At 43.0% G+C, this 19,024-nt stretch overlaps 1 protein-coding gene across 4 annotated transcripts in view; it reads right to left on the bottom strand.

Annotated features, from left to right (window-relative positions):
- Positions 1-19,024, bottom strand: part of FAR1 (fatty acyl-CoA reductase 1) — a 74,566-nt gene that overhangs the window by 16,706 nt on the left and 38,836 nt on the right. For 3 of the 4 annotated variants that reach the window (XM_087718297.1, XM_014068051.2, XM_087718305.1), the window contains exons 3-7: positions 10,490-10,665; positions 4,742-4,921; positions 2,150-2,327; positions 290-334; positions 65-192 (exon numbers count right to left, since the gene is read on the bottom strand). In XM_087718297.1, coding sequence (XP_087574423.1) covers positions 65-192; positions 290-334; positions 2,150-2,327; positions 4,742-4,921; positions 10,490-10,665 — 707 coding nt within the window. The remainder of the gene's footprint in view (positions 1-64; positions 193-289; positions 335-2,149; positions 2,328-4,741; positions 4,922-10,489; positions 10,666-19,024) is intronic. The other variant, XM_014068052.2, reaches the window with a different exon arrangement.

The following is a 19,024-nucleotide window of genomic DNA, read 5'->3' as shown; positions in this document are numbered from 1 at the left end:
TAAGCTTATATAATTTAATATTATATAGCTAATGCTTATCCTATATAAAAAAATTAATTGTCACCTGTTATACCTATTAACTCCTGAATACCAAGCAGCAGCTATCGTTGCATTGATGACTACATCTACAGGAATAAGATCAGCAACTGCATTATTTGAGGCTCGCATTGTTCTAAGAATTCCTTTTCCTGCCTTAAAATAAAATAAAAAAATATACATTAAGAAAGCCATTTCAAATTAATTCAGTTTGTAAGAGAAAAAAAACCCCCTTCATTTAACTGTTACTTACAGCAATAAAAAGGCCACTAGGTCCATTAAAGTTATCAATCCATCCCTGTTGAGAAATAACCATAATGAACAATGAAATATTTTGTATTAAATTGTGTTTGAATAAAACTAAGTCATTTTAAGTGAATGTTTCAATATCTAACATTATATCATTTACATTCATATCTGAAACATTCCATATGGTTAAAGAATGTGCTTTTTTAGAAGAGAAATTTGTAGATGAGAAATGACAAATGTTATGGATACCAACATATTGTACCTGTTTTAAAATATGTATTTAACTGCTGTATGCTGCCCAAAGTCATTGTTTGTGCATTGAACAACTATATAAATTTGCTAAATAAACAAACATATCCATTTTCAAATGGCTTAAGAAATAATTACTCTTTAACATAGCTATACATTTACAGAGCAGTTTTTTATCCAATAGGTAAAAGGTCTTATTAGACATGAAAGCTGCACTGGTTGGTTTATCAATAGATACCTTTTTTCTTCCTCTATTTCCCAAAGCCTCATATATTTCATCTGTGATCAGCCATAATGATAAACTGGGATTTTGGAAGATCTTATAAATGAGCTTTTACCCTGATTTGACTCTTCCGGCTATCATGAATAACTTAACAAATTAGAAATGGTCTTTAGCATGTCATTTACATAGGAATCCTAATCTGTTCCTCCCAACCACCATTCATATTTTTAGTCTAAGAATTAACATGGTCTGAGGAAAAGTTGGAATCCACAGTTTGAATAATAAACTAATAGATCACTTTTTGGCTTAATATATTGCACAAACCTAGCTAATTTGTCTTATTTAATAACCCATGGTAACATGAACAATACCTTAATAAAACTTGAAAACTCCTTTAGTAGAACTATTTCCAGTTTAGTTACTGATAATGAAAGAACCAACCAGGAAAAGGCAAGCTCCAAGAACTGATATATTCATGGTACAAAAGAAATATAAGAATCCTGGTTTACACCTTGCAAGTCAACATATCCACTGCTTAAAATACTCATCTTTGTGAGTTTAATATAGTTTCAGATGTATGAATTACAGGATTGTCAAATTTTGAATTCAATTTTATCAGCAAAAATATGTCTAGAACAAGGAAATATTCTGCTTAGTTCTCATTATGGTAAAATGAGCAGATACTAAAATTTAAGGATTTGAATTAGTGTTTGCATATGTTGATACTTATCAGTGCTAATATGCTATGTATGCAAAAGGCTCTGTAATTACTTTCACATACGTATCAAGTAAGTAGGAATTTTTTCAAGAGCTGTTTTAACAAGGTGCTCCAAAATAACAAGTGCAACATGGTGGTAGCTTAAAATTTAATGCTAGTATTCAACAATGTAATTATTATATGTTATAATTATATGTTAACCAATCCTTGTTACTGGAATATAATTGAGCAATATAGGTTCTTATAGCTGGATATATGAATTATTTAGGAGAGAGAAGATATAATTTAGAGGCAGGTACTTGCTTTGCAGGTAGAAATACCAAGTTTGATCCCCAGTTTCCTCACGTACACATTAAAGAAAACCCAAGAGTGAATTTCTGAGGACTCTCAACAGTCAACAGAGATTATTTTGACCTGGAAGGATCAATGGTCCAAAATTATGTAAGGCAGTTTTTTAATATCCTCTTGTATTTTGGATCAGCAAAGACCCACACAATCACATGATTTTCCTTCACAAAAGAAATTTAAAGCAGAAAGTACAGGCAGGTCAGCCATTTTACATTCAACTTTTCATGTAATTCTTGCCAATGTCTGAACAATAAAGATAGCTAAAGGTTCAACAACTTACTAATTACAAAATATTGATAAAGAAAAAATAATAAACACTGACTTACAGGGAAAGGCTCCTTCCAGCTGGCACCCACAATTGATGGCCTCACAATGGCAATATTTAATTTGGTACCCTCCTGCTGTACAATGTATTCTGCTAAGGCTTTTGTATATGTGTAGGTATTGGGTCTATCTCCAATTAGTTTTGGAGTAATATCCTTTACTAGACCATCATCCATCCACCTGAAAAATAAATTCACTTATAAAGTATCACTATTTTCAAGTATCCAACAAGCTTGAAAGCTTGTAATATATCTTATAACAGGTTTCTTATTTATTTAGAGAAAATTTATATAGCTGCCCAATTCACTCTCAGTATCTCTGGGCGCTTGATAAGGATAAAACCACAATACAAAAACCAATACCTCCACCCCACCCAGCAACAACAATCAGATGAACCACTTGATGGGCTTCATATATAACCAGTCCTGTTGACAAAACATCGTCAGGGCCTTATAAAAGAGGGTCAAAATGAGGGCCAAGCTTATCTCTGCAGAGATAATGTATCAGTTTCTCAGATAAGTTAGTGAATCTATCTGAAGAACTTAGGTTTTGCTGCAATTAAGACATGCATATTTTGTTTTAGAATTAACACATCATTTCATATATATATATTTTTAAATGAAGATACTTCTTATAGCAATCGACTACGGTACAGAAAATTTAGCTTTTTATTTGTATCAATAAATAAACTGCACAAAGAAATAGACCAGATATAACCTGTGCCGGATTATATGAATGTGTGGAGTTTTTAACCTCACAAATTTATACTTTTGCCCTCTGTAATCTTTCAGACCATTCCAGTATTTCATTCCAGTAATTGTATCAACATCTAAAAAGATGCATTTGCATTTATATATTTATAATACTTATGTATGCATTTGCATTTATACACCTAGAGCTCTTTTGAAAATCTCAGTGTCATAACTTAAAATACATTTCAATGCTTTATTTCTACCCAGTTTTTTCAAGAAAAAGTTGAGACATTACTGATAAAAACACATTTCCTAACAACCAAATTAAGCTAGTTTATTTCAAAACTTTTACTCAAAGGTAAAAGCATTTTTTTTTGCTAAAAATTTAACATTAGGTCCATTTATAACTAAGAGTAGTTAAACATATCTCTCTATCCCCTACACTAGAAAATCAATTCGAAAGGACATATTTTACTATAAGAGGCTTAATCAAGCTGTTTTAAATTTAAGAGTTGTCATTTTCAAGACATTGGTTTTTAGTTTCATTTTACTATGAGGAAAATTAGCTATCAAAAAATTTAATTGGTAACTGCAATTAGTATTAATTACATGGAACAAAAACTTAATTTCTTATACCACTGTTTATATCATTAATAGTGGACTGCATCTGTATTAAGAGTACAATTCTAAAAGTTCTATTCAAAGTAAAGTCTGATGAATTTTACAACACAAGCTTGTTGCCAAATACAGAGAATTACAGCCTTAGGTATTCTTCAAATCTACTGAAACCAACCTGAAAATGTAATCATGTTAATTCATTTTCATTTATTTCAATAAGCCACAAAATAAGACAGGAACAATGAAGTTATATCTTAGAGAATAGCAAATGAGGCTAGGGAAAAGGTCATACTAAAAGGAACAGCTGAAAAGCTTAATTTCATTAAGACCCTCCAAATTTAAAAGTACACAGCTCATTCATTCTAACTGAAAAGTTATCACACCTCAAGAAGAGGATATTCATTAACAATTATAATGCAATTTATCACCAAAAATTCTAACTGAGAACAAGAAAAACAAACTTTGGTCCAAAATTTCACTCTAGACAAGCAGAAAAGAAAAATCTTCTCCTCCCTCTGCAATTTCCAGCATCAGTTTTATCTTTCATAAAAATCAATATATTGGAGCAGACTTTCAGAGGGTACAATAGTCCTTGTCTTATGAACATAATTGGGTAGCCCCTCATTCATTAATAAAATTGCAAAGAAAGGTGGTTGTTAAGTGAGTTTCTCCAGATTTTACGACCTTTTTCGCCATTGTTGTTAAGAAAATCACTATAGTTTTTAGAAGAAACATGCAGTCAATTAAGTAAATGCTGCTTCAGTCATTGACTCTGCTTGTCAAAAGCTAGTAGGGAAAGTTGCAAATATTGATCATATGATCCCAGAAAGCTGTAAACAGGTGCCCAAATTTTGATCACATGACTGTTAGGAAGTTGCAATGGGTAAGTGCAAGGACTGATCATAAATCACTTTTTTCCCAGTGCCATGGTAACTCTGAATAGTCATTAAACAAAATGGTTGTTAGTCAGACTGCTTGTATAGTGTTTGAAAGGGAAAATCTACAAAAATTATATTTTGCTTTCCACCTGCAGCAATGATCTGCTGCATCAAAAGTGCTTTAAACCCAAAAGAACCTCTTCTAACAAAGCTAGGATCTAACTCTTTATATCTAAATATGTAAGTTCATTGTAAAATATTAGCGAAAACACCACACAACTATATATATCCAGAGTTAATTCAAACCAAAAATGATCTTAAACTAAATCCCAACTCTTAATCATCATCATCTCCTGATATTATCAAAACAAACAACAGAAGAGGAAAAATATTAAAAAATACATACTCTAAGGAATCTATTAATTTCTTAGGATCAACAGGAGGTGGATAAACAACTTCCTCAATGTGTTTTCGATTGCAATATGCAAATGCTGTTGAAACATGGACAAACACATCTAGATTCTTGATTTTCTGAGCCAAGAGGATAAGCTGTTGTGTTGCAATTACATTGAGCTGAACAGCATCCCTGTTGAAGTAAAAGAAAAAAGCATAAGAGCTCAAGTCTTTATGCCGTGAACAATAGCCGAGGAAAGAAAATGCCTAGTGCAAAAACAAAGCACGTAAATAACAAATTCAAACATTTTTTCTCAAACTTAAATTTCAAATTAGAAATTGTCATACTCTTTAATTCAATTGCCAATTAAGCACATACTGTATATTTTTAAGTCTTAGAAACAATATAAAGTACACCTAGTCCCCACTTAGCAACCATTTAAAATTATGACTGTGCTGATCAAAGAAACTTATCATTGTTCCTCGAAGTTTATCTATTGCAGATCACTGATCACATGATTGCAATTCAGGTGCTAGACAATCAATATGCATTTACAGCATTCTATGGTCACCATTTGCAACTTTCTTTTTTTTTTCTTAGTAATCTTTATTAGTTATACATTTTTTAAGAGTAAAACATACAAATACAAATACAATTTTAAACATACAACCCCCCTCCCCCCCCCGCAGTGACAGTCATTCACAGCCCAGCTTTTTTCTTTCCTTCCTCATTGTTAGGTCTCTAAGCCACATCTCATTACAAAATTCAGGGATCTATTACAATACCCATGTTCACTTTTAACTTTCCCCATTTTAAGTCCCTGCTGTTCTCCTTGTCGCCCACATATACCATAAGTTCCAGCTAAGGTAATGTTCCGTTTCTCCTTTGTCCCTCAGCCAACCCGTCATTCTGTCCATTTTTGCACATTCATAGATCTTTTTAATTATAGCATCTTCCGACGGTATGGTAGTGGATTTCCAAAATTGTGCATAAGTTAGTCTTGCGGCCACAATTATATGTAGGCTCAAATGCCATATTGAACTGCTCATGTTTTCTGGTTTAATGCTTAGTAGAAGGTTCTCGGGTCTCCATTCCATGTTTGCCCCGGTAACCTCTTTTAGCCATTTTTTAATCCTTTTCCAGTATTTCGTGGCCTCAGTACAGGACCACCAAATATGGTAGAATGTGCTATCCTTTCTTCCACATTTCCAACACAATGGAGATAACCCAGGGAACATCTTGGCTAACCTCGTTGGGGGGAAGTGCCACCTATAAACCATCTTGTATATGTTTTCTTTGAATGCTGTAGATATTGTAAGTTTAATGGTCTTACTCCATAGATCCCACCATTTGCCCATTTCAATTTCATAGCCAAAGTTTCTCTCCCATGCTATTAGAAGGCTTTTATCCATCTCTTCATTAGCATCTTGGCAGGTCAAAAATTGGTAAATCTTCGATAACATTTTCTTGTCTCCACCAAACAAAATCTTATCTAGCCCCTGAGGGTTTGGGTAGATCCCAAACCGTACTTTATCGCTTTTAAACCTGTTTCTAACCTGTAAATATTCCCACCATTCCCGATTCCTGCCTTGCTGCTCTAATTCCATCTTTGTTTTCATGTTGCCATCTTCTGTCATGATGTCTTTATATGTTATGTTTCTTGTCCAATTAAATACATTGGGATGCGTTAAGGCCTCTAATGGTGCCAACCAGCACGGAACCCTAAGATAGTATTTTTTCCTCATCTTTTCCCAGACCCCCATCAAAATCTTCCGAATATAATGTCCCATGAAGTACCTATGGGGGTGTCTCTTTCTTGCCAGAGGGAGGCATGCCATCCCTGAGGGAGGTCATGTCCCTCTATAGCCAATAGGCGCCTTCTACTCAACATCACCCAATCCTTCACCCATGTCATAATTGCTGCATTATAGTATGCTTCCCAGTTGGGTACTCCGAAGCCTCCCAGTTCTCTACGTTTTTGCAATATTTGGGCTTTAATTCGTGCTTTCTTGCCTTGCCATATAAATCGAGCCACTATTGTCTCCAAAGATTTTAAAAAAAAATTGTCCAATTTAGTTGGTGCCGTTTGAAACAGAAACAAAAATTTTGGTAATACATATGTCTTGACTGTCGCAATCCTGCCCATCAACGACAGTTGTTTACCACTCCAATTAGTCATATCTTTAGATACCTGCTGTAGCAATTTCATATAGTTATCTACCTTGATAGAGGAACATCTCTCCGTGAGCCAAATTCCCAGGTATTGTATTTTATGGGCCATGTTAATCCCTAACAGGCTTTGTACTTCCCTTTTCTGGTTCAGAGTCATATTCTTAATTAACAGTTTTGTCTTCTCTTTGTTTATACGTTGCCCCGCTATCCTACCGTACTCCTCTATTTTACGTAAAAGTTGTATCCCAGAAGCCATAGGATCCTCCAAGATAAAAACGTCATCGGCGAAAGCCTGGACCTTAAATTCCTGAGCTTTAGCTCGTAACCCTTTAATTTACCCAAGGTGGCGCAGTGGTTAAATGCAGCACTGCAGGCTACTGCTAGATCAGCAGGTCAGCGGTTCAAATCTCACCGGCTCAGGGTTGACTCAGCCTTCCATCCTTCCGAGGTGGGTAAAATGAGGACCCAGATTGTTGGGGGCAATATGCTGACTATCTGTAAACCGCTTAGAGAGGCCTGAAAGGCCTATGAAGCGGTATATAAGTCTACTGCTATTGCTATTGCTATTGCTAATTTGTGTGTCACTCCTCACTATTCTAAGAAGGGGTTCTAATGTGAGGATAAACAGTAGGGGGGATAACGGGCATCCTTGTCTTGTGCCTTTACCAATCTCAATATCACCCGCCTCTTCTCCATTTACCAATAATGTTGCGGTTTGTCGTACATAAATTGCCCGAATTGCATTTAAGAAGTTTTCTCCAAACTTCATATTTTCTAATTGTGACAACATAAAGTTCCAAGTTACCCAATCAAAAGCCTTTTGTGCGTCAAGAAACATAAAGGCCACTTGTTTATCCGGCCGAGCTTCATAATATTCTAAGGCATCCAAAATAATTCTAACATTATCTTTCAAATGCCTTGACTGCAGGAAGCCGTTCTGATCAGGGTGTATAAATTTATTAAGGAAGAATTTAAGTCTATCTGCCAGTATAGCTGCAAAGATTTTATAATCCACATTCAAAAGTGAAATGGGCCTATAGTTTTTAATTTGGGTGCGGTCAGCTCCAGCTTTAGGCAAAAGGGTTATATAGGCCTCAGCCCATGATTTCGGTGCGATAGAATCCGTCAAGACAGCATTAAATATTACTATCATCTCTTGTCCTAAGATTTCCAAAAAAGATTTATAGATTTCAACTGGCAAACCATCCATGCCAGGAGTTTTGTTGTTTTCCATTTTTTTTTTTACTGCCTTTTCTAATTCATCTATTGTTATCTTTTGGTTCAGTATCCCTTTTGCTTCATTTGAGATCTTGGGTAGATTTGCATTGTCTAAAAATTCCTTAATTTGGTCCTCAGAAATTTCTTCCCTACTATATAGTTGCTGAAAAAAACCTTGGATAATTTCCTGTTTCTCCCCCTTGGTTTCTACTAATTCCCCTTTACTATTCTGCAGTTGAGCTACATGTCTGCTCTCTCTTTCTTTTCGAAGTCTATAAGAGAGCCAACGACCCGGTTTGTTAGCATGCTCAAAAAAGTTTTGCTTAATCCCCCTAAGTTTCCGAGCAACATCCTCCTGGTCTAGAAGAGAGATCCCATGCTTAATTCTAGCCATTTCTTCTTTTTTCCTATCATCTAGTGGGTTCTGTTGCAAGGCTTTTTCTACCACCTCCAGTTTAGCTACCCATTTTGCCCTCTCTTCTAATTTTTTCCTGTGTTTGCCTGTTGTATATTTAATAGCTAGGCCTCTCATATAAGCCTTGGCCGTATCCCAAAGTATTTGTGGAGTTACTCCTTTCCTATTTTCTTAAAAAAAAAACCTCATTTCCCTTTTAAACATTTGCTGAAATTCTTGTTCTTTCACTATCTCTGTATTCATCATCCACCTTCTCTTCCTCCCCTGCCTTACTCCTTTCCACACCAATAAGAGTGGATTATGATCGGCCCAGGTATTAACCTCAATTGCTGCTTCCTTAATCAAGTCCCCAATTTCTGGTGTCAACCAGGCCATGTCAATCCTAGAACAGGATTGATGTCTATGTAAAAAGAAAGTAAATTGTTGTTTCTGTGGGTGGAGTTCATGCCATACATCCTTTAATTCATATTCCTCCCTCATGTCTTCAAAGGTTTTGGGGAGAACTCTCCTCCTTTCTCTTAATTCTCCCCCCCCCCCTTTTGGATGTTTCCTGGGTTATAATCCATTGTCCTATCTGCCACCGCGTTATAATCACCCACCACACATATGTGGTCATAGCCTAACTCTGCAATTTTTAGATGCAACTTTCTAAAGAAAATACTTTGGTTGTCATTTGGTGCGTATATGGCCACCAGCAAAATTTTATATCGACCAAATTTCAATTCAACCATTAAAAGTCTACCCTCCCCATCAGTATACACCAATTTAGAATCGATATGGTCTTTAACATACAACACAATGCCCCTTTTCTTTTCATCTGCTAAACTTGTATACATTATACCCAGCCGGGGGTAATACAACACATTTTGCTGGTGGTTCACTATATGTACTTCTTGCAGGCATGTCAAATCACAATTCTTTTTCTGTAGAGCATTCAGTATTTTATTTCTCTTTCTTAGTGAATTCAAACCGTTTATATTTAAAGAAATTAAGCGGAGTTCATCCGCCATGTTTATTATTATCCGCGAGCTGCACTGGCTACCTGTTGGTCTCCGGGTGCACTTCAAGGTCTTACTCACCACCTATAAAGCGCTCCATGGTAGTGGATCTGGCTATTTGAGAGACCGCCTTCTGCCAATTACCTCCCTGCGTTCCATCAGATCGCATAGAGTTGGCCTCCTCCGTATTCCATCCGCCAGTCAGTGCCGACTGGCGACTACTCGGAGGAGAGCCTTCTCTGTTGCGGCTCCGACACTATGGAACAATCTCCCCGTGGAGATTCGTACCCTCACCACCGTCCAGGCCTTCCGCACAGCCCTCAAGAACTGGCTAACCCGTCAGGCCTGGGGATAATCTTATTTCGCCCCGCCCGAATGTTGAGTGAATGCTGAGTTTTTATTGTTAATTTACTTTGTGCACATTTCTTTTCTTTTTTTGTATTGTCCTACACTCCCCTTCCTTTTTTGATTGTAAGCCGCCCTGAGTCCCCTCAGGGAAAAGGGCGGCCTATAAATAAATAAATCTAAATCTAAATCTAAATCTTTATTTGTGTAAGGCTTTGGCTTTTGTGCATTTGCAACTTTCATAGACAGCTGCCATCAAAAAGTCAATGGAAAACCAGCAGGAAGTTATACGTTATGGTCATGTGATGTTGCATTTAAAGTGTTAATTTGCTTAATGAATGCAGCTGGACCCAGAAGAATTGCATTCATAAGTCAAGTACAGTCCTGTGATTTTTCACTTTCTATGTCTTAGTGATGGAATTGCTGATCCCAACTGTGATTGCTAAGTGAAGACTGCCTATATAATAAATACAAATTAATACATTCCTTCTCATTTTTAGCAAGACATTAAGACTTGACAAAGTAATACATTTTTCTCTTTAAGTTTACAAAATCAAGAGATTACACCAAAAATATCAGAAACAATATTGGTTTTAATTAAAACATACTCACCGTAGGATTTCATTGAATCTTACAGTAGCGGCACAATGAAATATAATATTAACATAATTTAGAATATTCTTCTTGTCTTCCTCACTAAGGGCCATCCCCACTTCTGTAAGATCACTAGCAACTGGAATGATTTTCTGTTTAAATTCTGGTTGCTCATCTCGTAATCTATCAAAAAGCTATCAAAAAGAAGCAGGACAAAACATTAAGCAAGACAAAAATAATGATGAGCTTAGGCTTAAGCCACATATTCCACATTCCAAACAAAAGCTTTGACATGTACATTTCATATACATTTCATAAAGATAGACTATGTAATATTCATCATTCCAATTGTAATTACATATAGTATCATTAATATACTGATGTCACCTTGTTAAGGACTGCTACTATACACAACACCGATGATGGTAATATGCAACATCAACATCTTGCTATTATGTCTCGAAACTATAAGGTTTTGGATGGGACAAATCAAGTTGAAGTTGAATCAAAGCTAGTTGGAATTCCCATTTGCCTATCAAAGTTTCTCCATTGGTATCTTTTGAGAGGGTGCTATTGCCCCTGCAAAAGCAAGTCTTTAGCTTTAGGTTCTGCTAGACTTATAGAACCTACTAGATTGGTAAGTGGAAGCCATGGCCAGGAATGTGTTTGCCTAGCTTTAACCCATAAACTAGTTACAGCATCGAATTAAATTAATAATATCAATTTGTAACATTTATATGCCACCCAACTGCCAGCAATTTTGCTCACATGGGCATATTTCACCTGCATTCTGGCCAGAGGTGGGTTCCTACCGGTTTGCACCAGTTCGGTAGAACCAGTTTATCAAATCTACCAAACCGGTTAGAAGAGGTTCCACTAGTGGACCCGGAAAGCAGGCCACACCTACAGAAGAGGTTCCAAAATTTTTTGAAACCCACCACTGGTTCTGGCCCTCCCCTTGTTATCCAGGACCTAGGAAAGAGCTACAGGCTGTTGGGGAAAGCAAGGAGCACTGGGATAAGGGTTGCTACATTGGTCTTGGGGCCCCCCACTTACAACTTGAAGGATGTTGATGGCCCTGCTTTTTAGCTCCCTAAATGAGATCTGCACCACTGGGGCTTTTCCTAGAACTCAGGGGGCTGCGGTTTCCCTACTTTTCTTTATCTCTAGGGGTGTCATCTTTCCTATTTTAGTGGGATGGGAAAATTACTATTTCACTGTCCCCAGTTATTATTGCATGCTTGGGAGTGTGTGGCCAAAGGTGGTGGGGCCAGTTAATTTATTGGGGACCATGAGTTCAGTGCATGTGGGATCAGTCGGTGTGACATTATGTATCTAGCCTGGGAGAAAAAGTGAAAGATGGGAGAGTTAAGGGCAAATGGAAGTACAGTAGGGGCAGGCTCCACTCAATTACACCAAGAGCTTTTTGAAAATGGTTGGTCCTGTTGTCAAAATCTCATCTTGTATCTTCAGTGCCTGAGCTATCAGATGCTTGGTGGTCTTGGGCTTTAGCTGCTGCTATTGAAGAGCAGGGCAGTATGTAGTAAAGCCTTTCTCATTCATGATTTTACCATGGATGAGGGCACTGGCCTGGTGTGTCTCACTAAAAACTAATTGGCCCTCTCTTGGAACTGCCTGAATTCAGGTTTAGCATCAGCGGAGATCAAAGGGGAAGGGGGGGGAGGAAGGTGTGGCTTTAGTCATTCATGAGTCTTTATGTGGTCTCAGAGCAGAGGTGTGAAACTCAAGTTGTCATGGCAGTGGCGTGACATATTGGGACTTTTTTCCCATTCGCTAAACTGGGCATGGGTGTGGCCAGCACGTGATGCATCTGGCCCGCGGCCTGGAAGTTTGACAGCCCTGTCTTAGAGGGTCTACTCTGCAATTAACCATATGTTGAGGTGTTCTGGTTGAGGCTGAACTCTAGAGAAGAATTGAGATGGTTGCTAGGGTACCACTCTCCCAGCTGCTCAGCAGCAGCATTGCCTGCACTGCTAAATTCTTTTGCAGGGCTGTCAATAGAGTTGCAAAGGCTGTTGGTGCTCAGGGATTTCAATTTGCCACCTGATAACATTTAATCTGGAGTAGTGCAGGAGTTTGTGGCCACCATGGCAACCATGGAACTGTCCCAAGCCATCAATGGTCTGACACATACCAGCATCTGGACACTGGATCTGTTTTTGTCTCACAACAATTGCAACATGATCGGATGGTAGAGAATATTATAATCAGCCCATTGCTTTCTGGCTAGCTGGTGTCAAATGGGCCCTATCTCCCTGCAGGGATGCAGTCTTACTGTGTGATCTGGGATGAGTTGAACCAGTGGTTTGATCCATATATCTCACCTTTTGAGATACAAGATATATACCGGTACTTTCCCTGCTGCAGCATTTGCCCTCTGGAATGAAGCTGCCTTGAAATGTGGATGGCTTCCATCCTGATTCTGGAAGACCTTGATAATCTTTTTCAGGCCTTGGCCTAGGATGGTTGGATCTCTTTGTGAATTTTGTAGTTGGATTCGTCTTCTTGCTTTTTATTTGCTTTCTTATTTGTCTTTTGATAGTTGGTTTTTGAACTGTATTGTATTTTATTTTTCTGTTATACTGTAAGTCACCAATAGTTGTTTGAGATTGGATGGTGTCTAAATTAATTAAATCAATTGTATGTATTTATTTGATTTGCTTCTCCTCTAGAGGTGAGTAGAATGACCATTGACTTACCTGAAGGGTCATTTTCTGGACCCAGGACATTATCTCTGCGAAGGAGTCCCCAAGCGTGGGTTAAATACATCCAATCTGCCCAGGACTGAATTGAAACTTTAAGCCACGCTTCTGATGCTATCCACCCTCAGTTTTTTTCAATGAAGGCGTGGAACTGTTGCACACTGAGAAATCCAATAACAAATCCAATTCCAAACAAGATGTAACTTTATCCAAATGGAGAGTCCATAAAGTCTGCATTGAACAGTGGAGACAGACCCCAGGGTGGGGTTGGACTCTCCTTCAGCTATCAGAAAACGACCCTTCAGGTCAATGGTCATTTTCCTGGGTGCTGCTCTGGAGAGTCCAAGAGTGGGACATACCCAAGCTAAATGTCACTAGGGCAGGAAACAGTCGAGTTCAGGGAGTCTCCACTGGTATGAACGCCCTTAAAGATTCGTCTCCCAAAAGCCCCTTCCGCAGAAGCAAACTTGTCCAATTTGTAGTTCTGAACAAATGGAGAAAAGGAAGTACAAGTGGCCGCTCTGCAAATTTCCTCTATTGGTGCTTGAGTCGGCCAGGCTGCCGTGGTGGCGGCACTTCTCGTAGAACGTGCAGTGATATCATTTTGGACTGGAGAATGTGGGTGAGGATAATGCATGCCCGCAGCCACCGTCCAATGGTAGATGAGGAAACTTTGCAGCCTTGAGATGCAGGTTGAAATGAAAAGTGATTCAGAATGCCGGAGCACAGCTCTGCGGTTGATGTACTTGCGGAACGTTCTACGGACATCGAGCATGTGCCATCTTTTCTCCTTAGGGTGTTTGGAATGTGGACAAAAATCTGGGAGAATGATGTCCTGGGCCCGGTGGAACCAGGAGTTGATCTTAGGAATGAATGACAGGTCCAGCTGGAGGACCACACTGTCCGGTTGTATCAAGTGCAAGTCCTTGCGAACTGACAGGGCTGCCAACTCTGGTAATTTTAACAGGTCCTCTAGACTTGAATCCATACAGAAGTGATGGCAATCAAAAAGGCGGTTTTAAATGTCAAATGCTTAAGGCTGGTGGTACGAAGCAGTTCGAATGGTGGGCCAATCAGGGCCCATAAGACTATGTTGAGGTCCCATGACGAGTATCTCTGGACTACTGGGGACCTCAGGTTGGTTGCCCCTCTCAGGAAACTATGGATAGTGGGATGACGTCCAAGGGATGAGTGCTCATCTAGGGCACGTATCGTGGATAACGCGGCCACCTGACGCCTGAGTGTGTTAGGCACCAGGCCTTTGTCTAATCCATCTTGCAAATAGTCCAATATTTGTGGAACAGCAGCAGAGGTTGCCATCACGCCATGAGATGCACACTAGGTGTCAAACGACCTCCAGGTGGTGTCATAGATCCTGGCTGTGGAGGGCCGTCTGGATGCCTGAATGGCGTGGATGACCTTGGGGGAGAGACTGCCCCTGTTCAGGAGGTCCCTCTCAAATGCCAGATGACTAGTTGTAGCCACTGGGGCTCCAGATGTTGAAGCGCCCCCTGGCTGAGAGAGTACTAGTGGTGGGGAATCCGCCAAGGAGGATTGACGGTGAGATTCGCCAGGTCGGCGACTCCAGGTTCTTCTGGGCCAGAATGGGGCTATGAGCAGGACGTCCGCTCCCTCCGACAGAGTCTGTATGACTCTGGGAAGAAGAGGCAATGCCGGAAATGCATACAGCAGACCCGACAGCCACAGGCAGTGAAGGGCATTGACTCCTTCAGCTTGTGGAGTGTGGAACCTGGCAAAGAACCTGGGAAAGTGTGTGTCCTCCGGGGTGGCGAATAGATCGACCAGCAGGCGGCTGAACCTCCGAGACAGGTGGTGGAACAGGTCCGGTTGTAGTCGCCACTCCGAGTGGTCGACTGTGGCTCTGCTCAACCAATCCGCCTGGATGTTGCTTACTCCGAATGTGGGTTCTGCCTGTATTAAGTGTAGGTTCTGCTCCGCCCAGCTTCCCAGGGACTCGGCCTCTGCCATCAGAAAACTGGAATGCATGCTCCCCTGGTGGTTTATGTGCGCCTTTGTCGCAACATTGTAAGTACCATCACGTAATCTCGGATGTTGTCAAGGAAGTAAACAAGAGCTAACCTCACCGCTTTCAACTCCAGCCAATTGATGCTGAGCGTTGCCTCGGCTGGAGACGACCTGCCCAGTGCAATCTTGTTGTGGAGGTGGGCTCCCCAGCCATAAAGACTGGCATCCGTCGTGATGTTGAGACAGTCCGGCTCTTTGAAAGGAGGGCCTTTTGCTAGGGCGGGAGACAACCACCGCCTGAGTGAATGACCTACATTTGGGAAGACCTGCACCAACGCCGTGGAGCTCCTTTCATTGGCCCTCTGGTAAGGTAGAAGGAACCACTGTAGAGGCCGAGAATGAAGCCTCGCCCAAGGCACGATGGAGAGGCAGGATATCATTTTCCCTAAGAGCTGGGACAACTACACAACCTTGGCGTGAGAGGATTGCTGCACCAGGACCCGTTCCTTGAGACTCGCCACTCGTTCTGGCAACAAAAATACCTGTCAGTCCATGGAGTCGAGTGCTGCAGTCTGGTTGTCGGTTGTAGATGACATTTTTCAAAGTTAATGGAGAAGCCATGGTCTTGCAGGATCCTCATCGTGTAATGCAGGTCTTGCGTCACTTGCTGGTGCAACAATGACTGAATAAGGACATTGTCCAGGTAGCAGTGAAGTCGCACTGGATGGGATCAGAGAAAGGACGTTGGTCTTACCTGAACGTCTATTTTCTGATGGGAGGAGGGAATGGTCACACGTGGGTTTTATCACAGCCTGATTGGTCCAAGGCTGAGAGGAAATCTATAAATACCGGTGCCTGTCCATTGCTGGCCTAGATTCTCGAACATGAACGGTACAACTGAAAAAACAAGAAACAACACAACAAACCCCGGGAAACACCCCCCGGGCCCTCCCCTTGGCCCCAACAGACAGAACTCAGGGCGGGTTGTGACCATTCCCTCCTCCCATCAGAAAATAGACGTTCAGGTAAGACCAACGTCCTTTTTCCAGAATGGGAGGAGGGAATGGTCACACGTGGGACATACCCAAGCTAAAGTCCCAGGGAGGGAGAACAGGAACTCTAGGACCCAAGGGGAGCCTCAGCTGCCACCCCCTGTAGGACCCTACGACCGAAAGACGCGTCCGCCGATGCGAAAGCATCGACGATAATGCCGGATGAACGAGGTTGGAGTGGCCCAGGTAGCCGCCCGGCAGATGTCTTCAAACGGGGCCCTCGTGGCCCACGCTGCCGAGGTCGCCGCGCTCCTGGTAGAGTGCGCCGTGATGCCCGACGGAACCAGACGCCCTGAGGCCACGTAGGCCTCTGAGATGGCCTGACGCAGCCAACGGCCGATGGTAGCCGAGGACACCCTCGAACCCAGAGCTCCAGGTAGGAAGGAGACGAACAAGGCCTCCGACTTGCGGAAATCCTTGGTCCGCCGGAGGTAGATCCGCAAGGCACGGCGGACATCCAGACGATGCCAGAGACGCTCCCTGTCAGTGGATGGACTCGGGCAGAAGTCGGGCAGGACGATCTCCTGAGCCCTGTGAAAGGGGGTATTTACTTTGGGGACGAATGCCGGGTCAAGGCGAAGGACCACTCTGTCCTGGTGAAAATGACAGAGGTCGTCCTTACAAGACAGGGCGCCCAGCTCGGATATACGCCGGGCGGAAGTGATGGCCACCAGGAAGACCACCTTCAGTGATAAGAAGCGCAAGTGCACCGAGCGGAGAGGTTCAAACGGAGCTCCCGTTAAGGCCTTGAGGACAAGCGGAAGATCCCACGTGGGGAATCTATGAACGGGGGGAGGCCTGAGATTTGCCGCCCCCTTGAGGAACAGCTTGACCAGAGGAGACTGGGAAAGAGAAGAAGATCCCGCCCCCCCCCAAGACCGAGGACAGAGCCGCCACTTGGCGACGCAAGGTGTTTTGCGAGAGCCCGTCCTCCAGGCCCTTCTGAAGGAAATCCAAGACGTTGGGGATGGTGGCTCTGTCGGGAGAGATGCCCTTGGGGGAGCACCAGCGGACGAACGTTGCCCAGGTGGAGTTATAAATGCGGGTCGTTGAGGGACGACGGGCCGCCTCGATGGTGCGAATGACCCCGGAAGACAGATGAGCCCCCCTTAGAAGCCGCCGTTCAAGAGCCAAACGGTCAGCTGAAGCCACTGAGGCTCTGGGTGAATCAGGGCCCCCTGCCGTAAGACCACCTCCCCCTGTGGAATCCTCCACGGGGAAGTCACTGACAGCTGAACCAGGTCCGCAAACCAGGGCCTCCTGGGCCAAAACGGGGCCACCAGAATGACCAGGGCCCTTTCCGTCACCACCTTCCTGACGGTCCCCGGGATGAGTGGAATGGGGGGAAAGGCATAGAGAAGGCCTGGGGGCCACCGGCTCCTGAGGGCATCCGTGCCCTCCGCCGAGCTGGATTGGAAACGGGTGAAGAAACGCGGGAGTTGTGTGTTCTCGGGAGACGCAAACAGGTCCACCCGGGGGGACCCGAACCGACGACAGATCTCCCGGAACAGCGACGGGTGGAGTTGCCACTCGCCGTTGTCCAGAGTTGCTCGACTGAGCCAGTCCGCCTGGACGTTGGAGAGTCCCGAGATGTGCTCCGCCACCAGGGACTGTAAGTGTTTCTCCGCCCACGACCCCAATCGCAGAGCCTCCAGCCAGAGGGCTCTCGAGTGGGTCCCGCCCTGACGATTGATGTGCGCCTTGGTGGCCACATTGTCCGTCAGGAGGAGAACGTGGCTCCCTTCCACCGAGGAGCGAAAGTGACTCAGAGCCAGACGCGCGGCCTTCAGTTCCAGCCAATTGATGTTGTGACGGAGGTCCGAGGCCATCCATCTGCCCTGACCCATCCGAGAGCCCACCAGGGCCCCCCACCCGAACAGACTCGCGTCCGTGGTGACGGTCACCCTGTTCGGCTCCCAGAACAGACACCCCCGCTGGATGGCCGGGGAGAGCCACCACACCAGGGATGCACGGACCCCCGCCGAAATGCGGAGAGTCCGAAGGGAATTGCTCATTCGTCCCCTCTGATAGGGGATAAGCTCCCATTGAAGGGGCCGAAGATGGAGTCTGGCCCACGGGACAATCCCTATGCAAGAGACCATCTTGCCCAATAACTGCGACAGAGAGAGGATGGAAACGGAGCGCTTTGTGCGGACGCTCTCTGCCAGCCGACGAAGGCTGACCTGCCTCTCCTGAGACAGACGCACCTCCCCCAACTTGGAATCTATGACTGTCCCCAGATGCAGAATGCGAGTGGAGGGAGTGAGATGGCTCTTTTCGAAGTTTACCGAGAACCCCAGGGCCTGGAGGCTTCGAATGGTAATCTGAAGATCTGAAACGGCCTGAGACAGGGAGCCCGCCTGAAGCAAGACATCGTCTAAATAACATTGGAGGCGGACCGGGACCGATCTCAGATGGGCCGCCAGAGCCGCCAGGACCTTTGTGAAGGTCCTCGGGGCCGAGGCCAGGCCGAAGGGAAGAGCCCTGTACTGGTAATGGTGGGGCCCGTGGGAGAACCTCAAGAACCGGCGATGAGCGGGCAGGATGGGAATATGAAGATAGGCCTCCGTGAGATCCACGGAGGCCAGGAAATCGCCTTTCCTGATGCCCTGAAGGATGGACTTGAGCGATGACATTTTGAACCGCCTGTATACCAGAAACCTGTTCAGGCGCTTGAGGTCTAGAATTGCTCTCCAACCCTCCGTGCTCTTCGGGACCACGAAGAGATTTGAGTAGTGGCCCCGGCCCCGTTCCCCTGCGGGAACCGCCTCCACCGCATGGATTTCGAGGAG

Source organism: Thamnophis sirtalis, unplaced genomic scaffold (genome assembly GCF_051295495.1).
Source record: "Thamnophis sirtalis isolate CommonGarterSnake01/CBP01778 unplaced genomic scaffold, rThaSir2_p1.2 scaffold_1, whole genome shotgun sequence".
Classification (NCBI taxonomy): Eukaryota; Metazoa; Chordata; class Lepidosauria; order Squamata; family Natricidae; genus Thamnophis; species Thamnophis sirtalis.
This window is presented reverse-complemented; position numbering and strand designations above follow the sequence as displayed.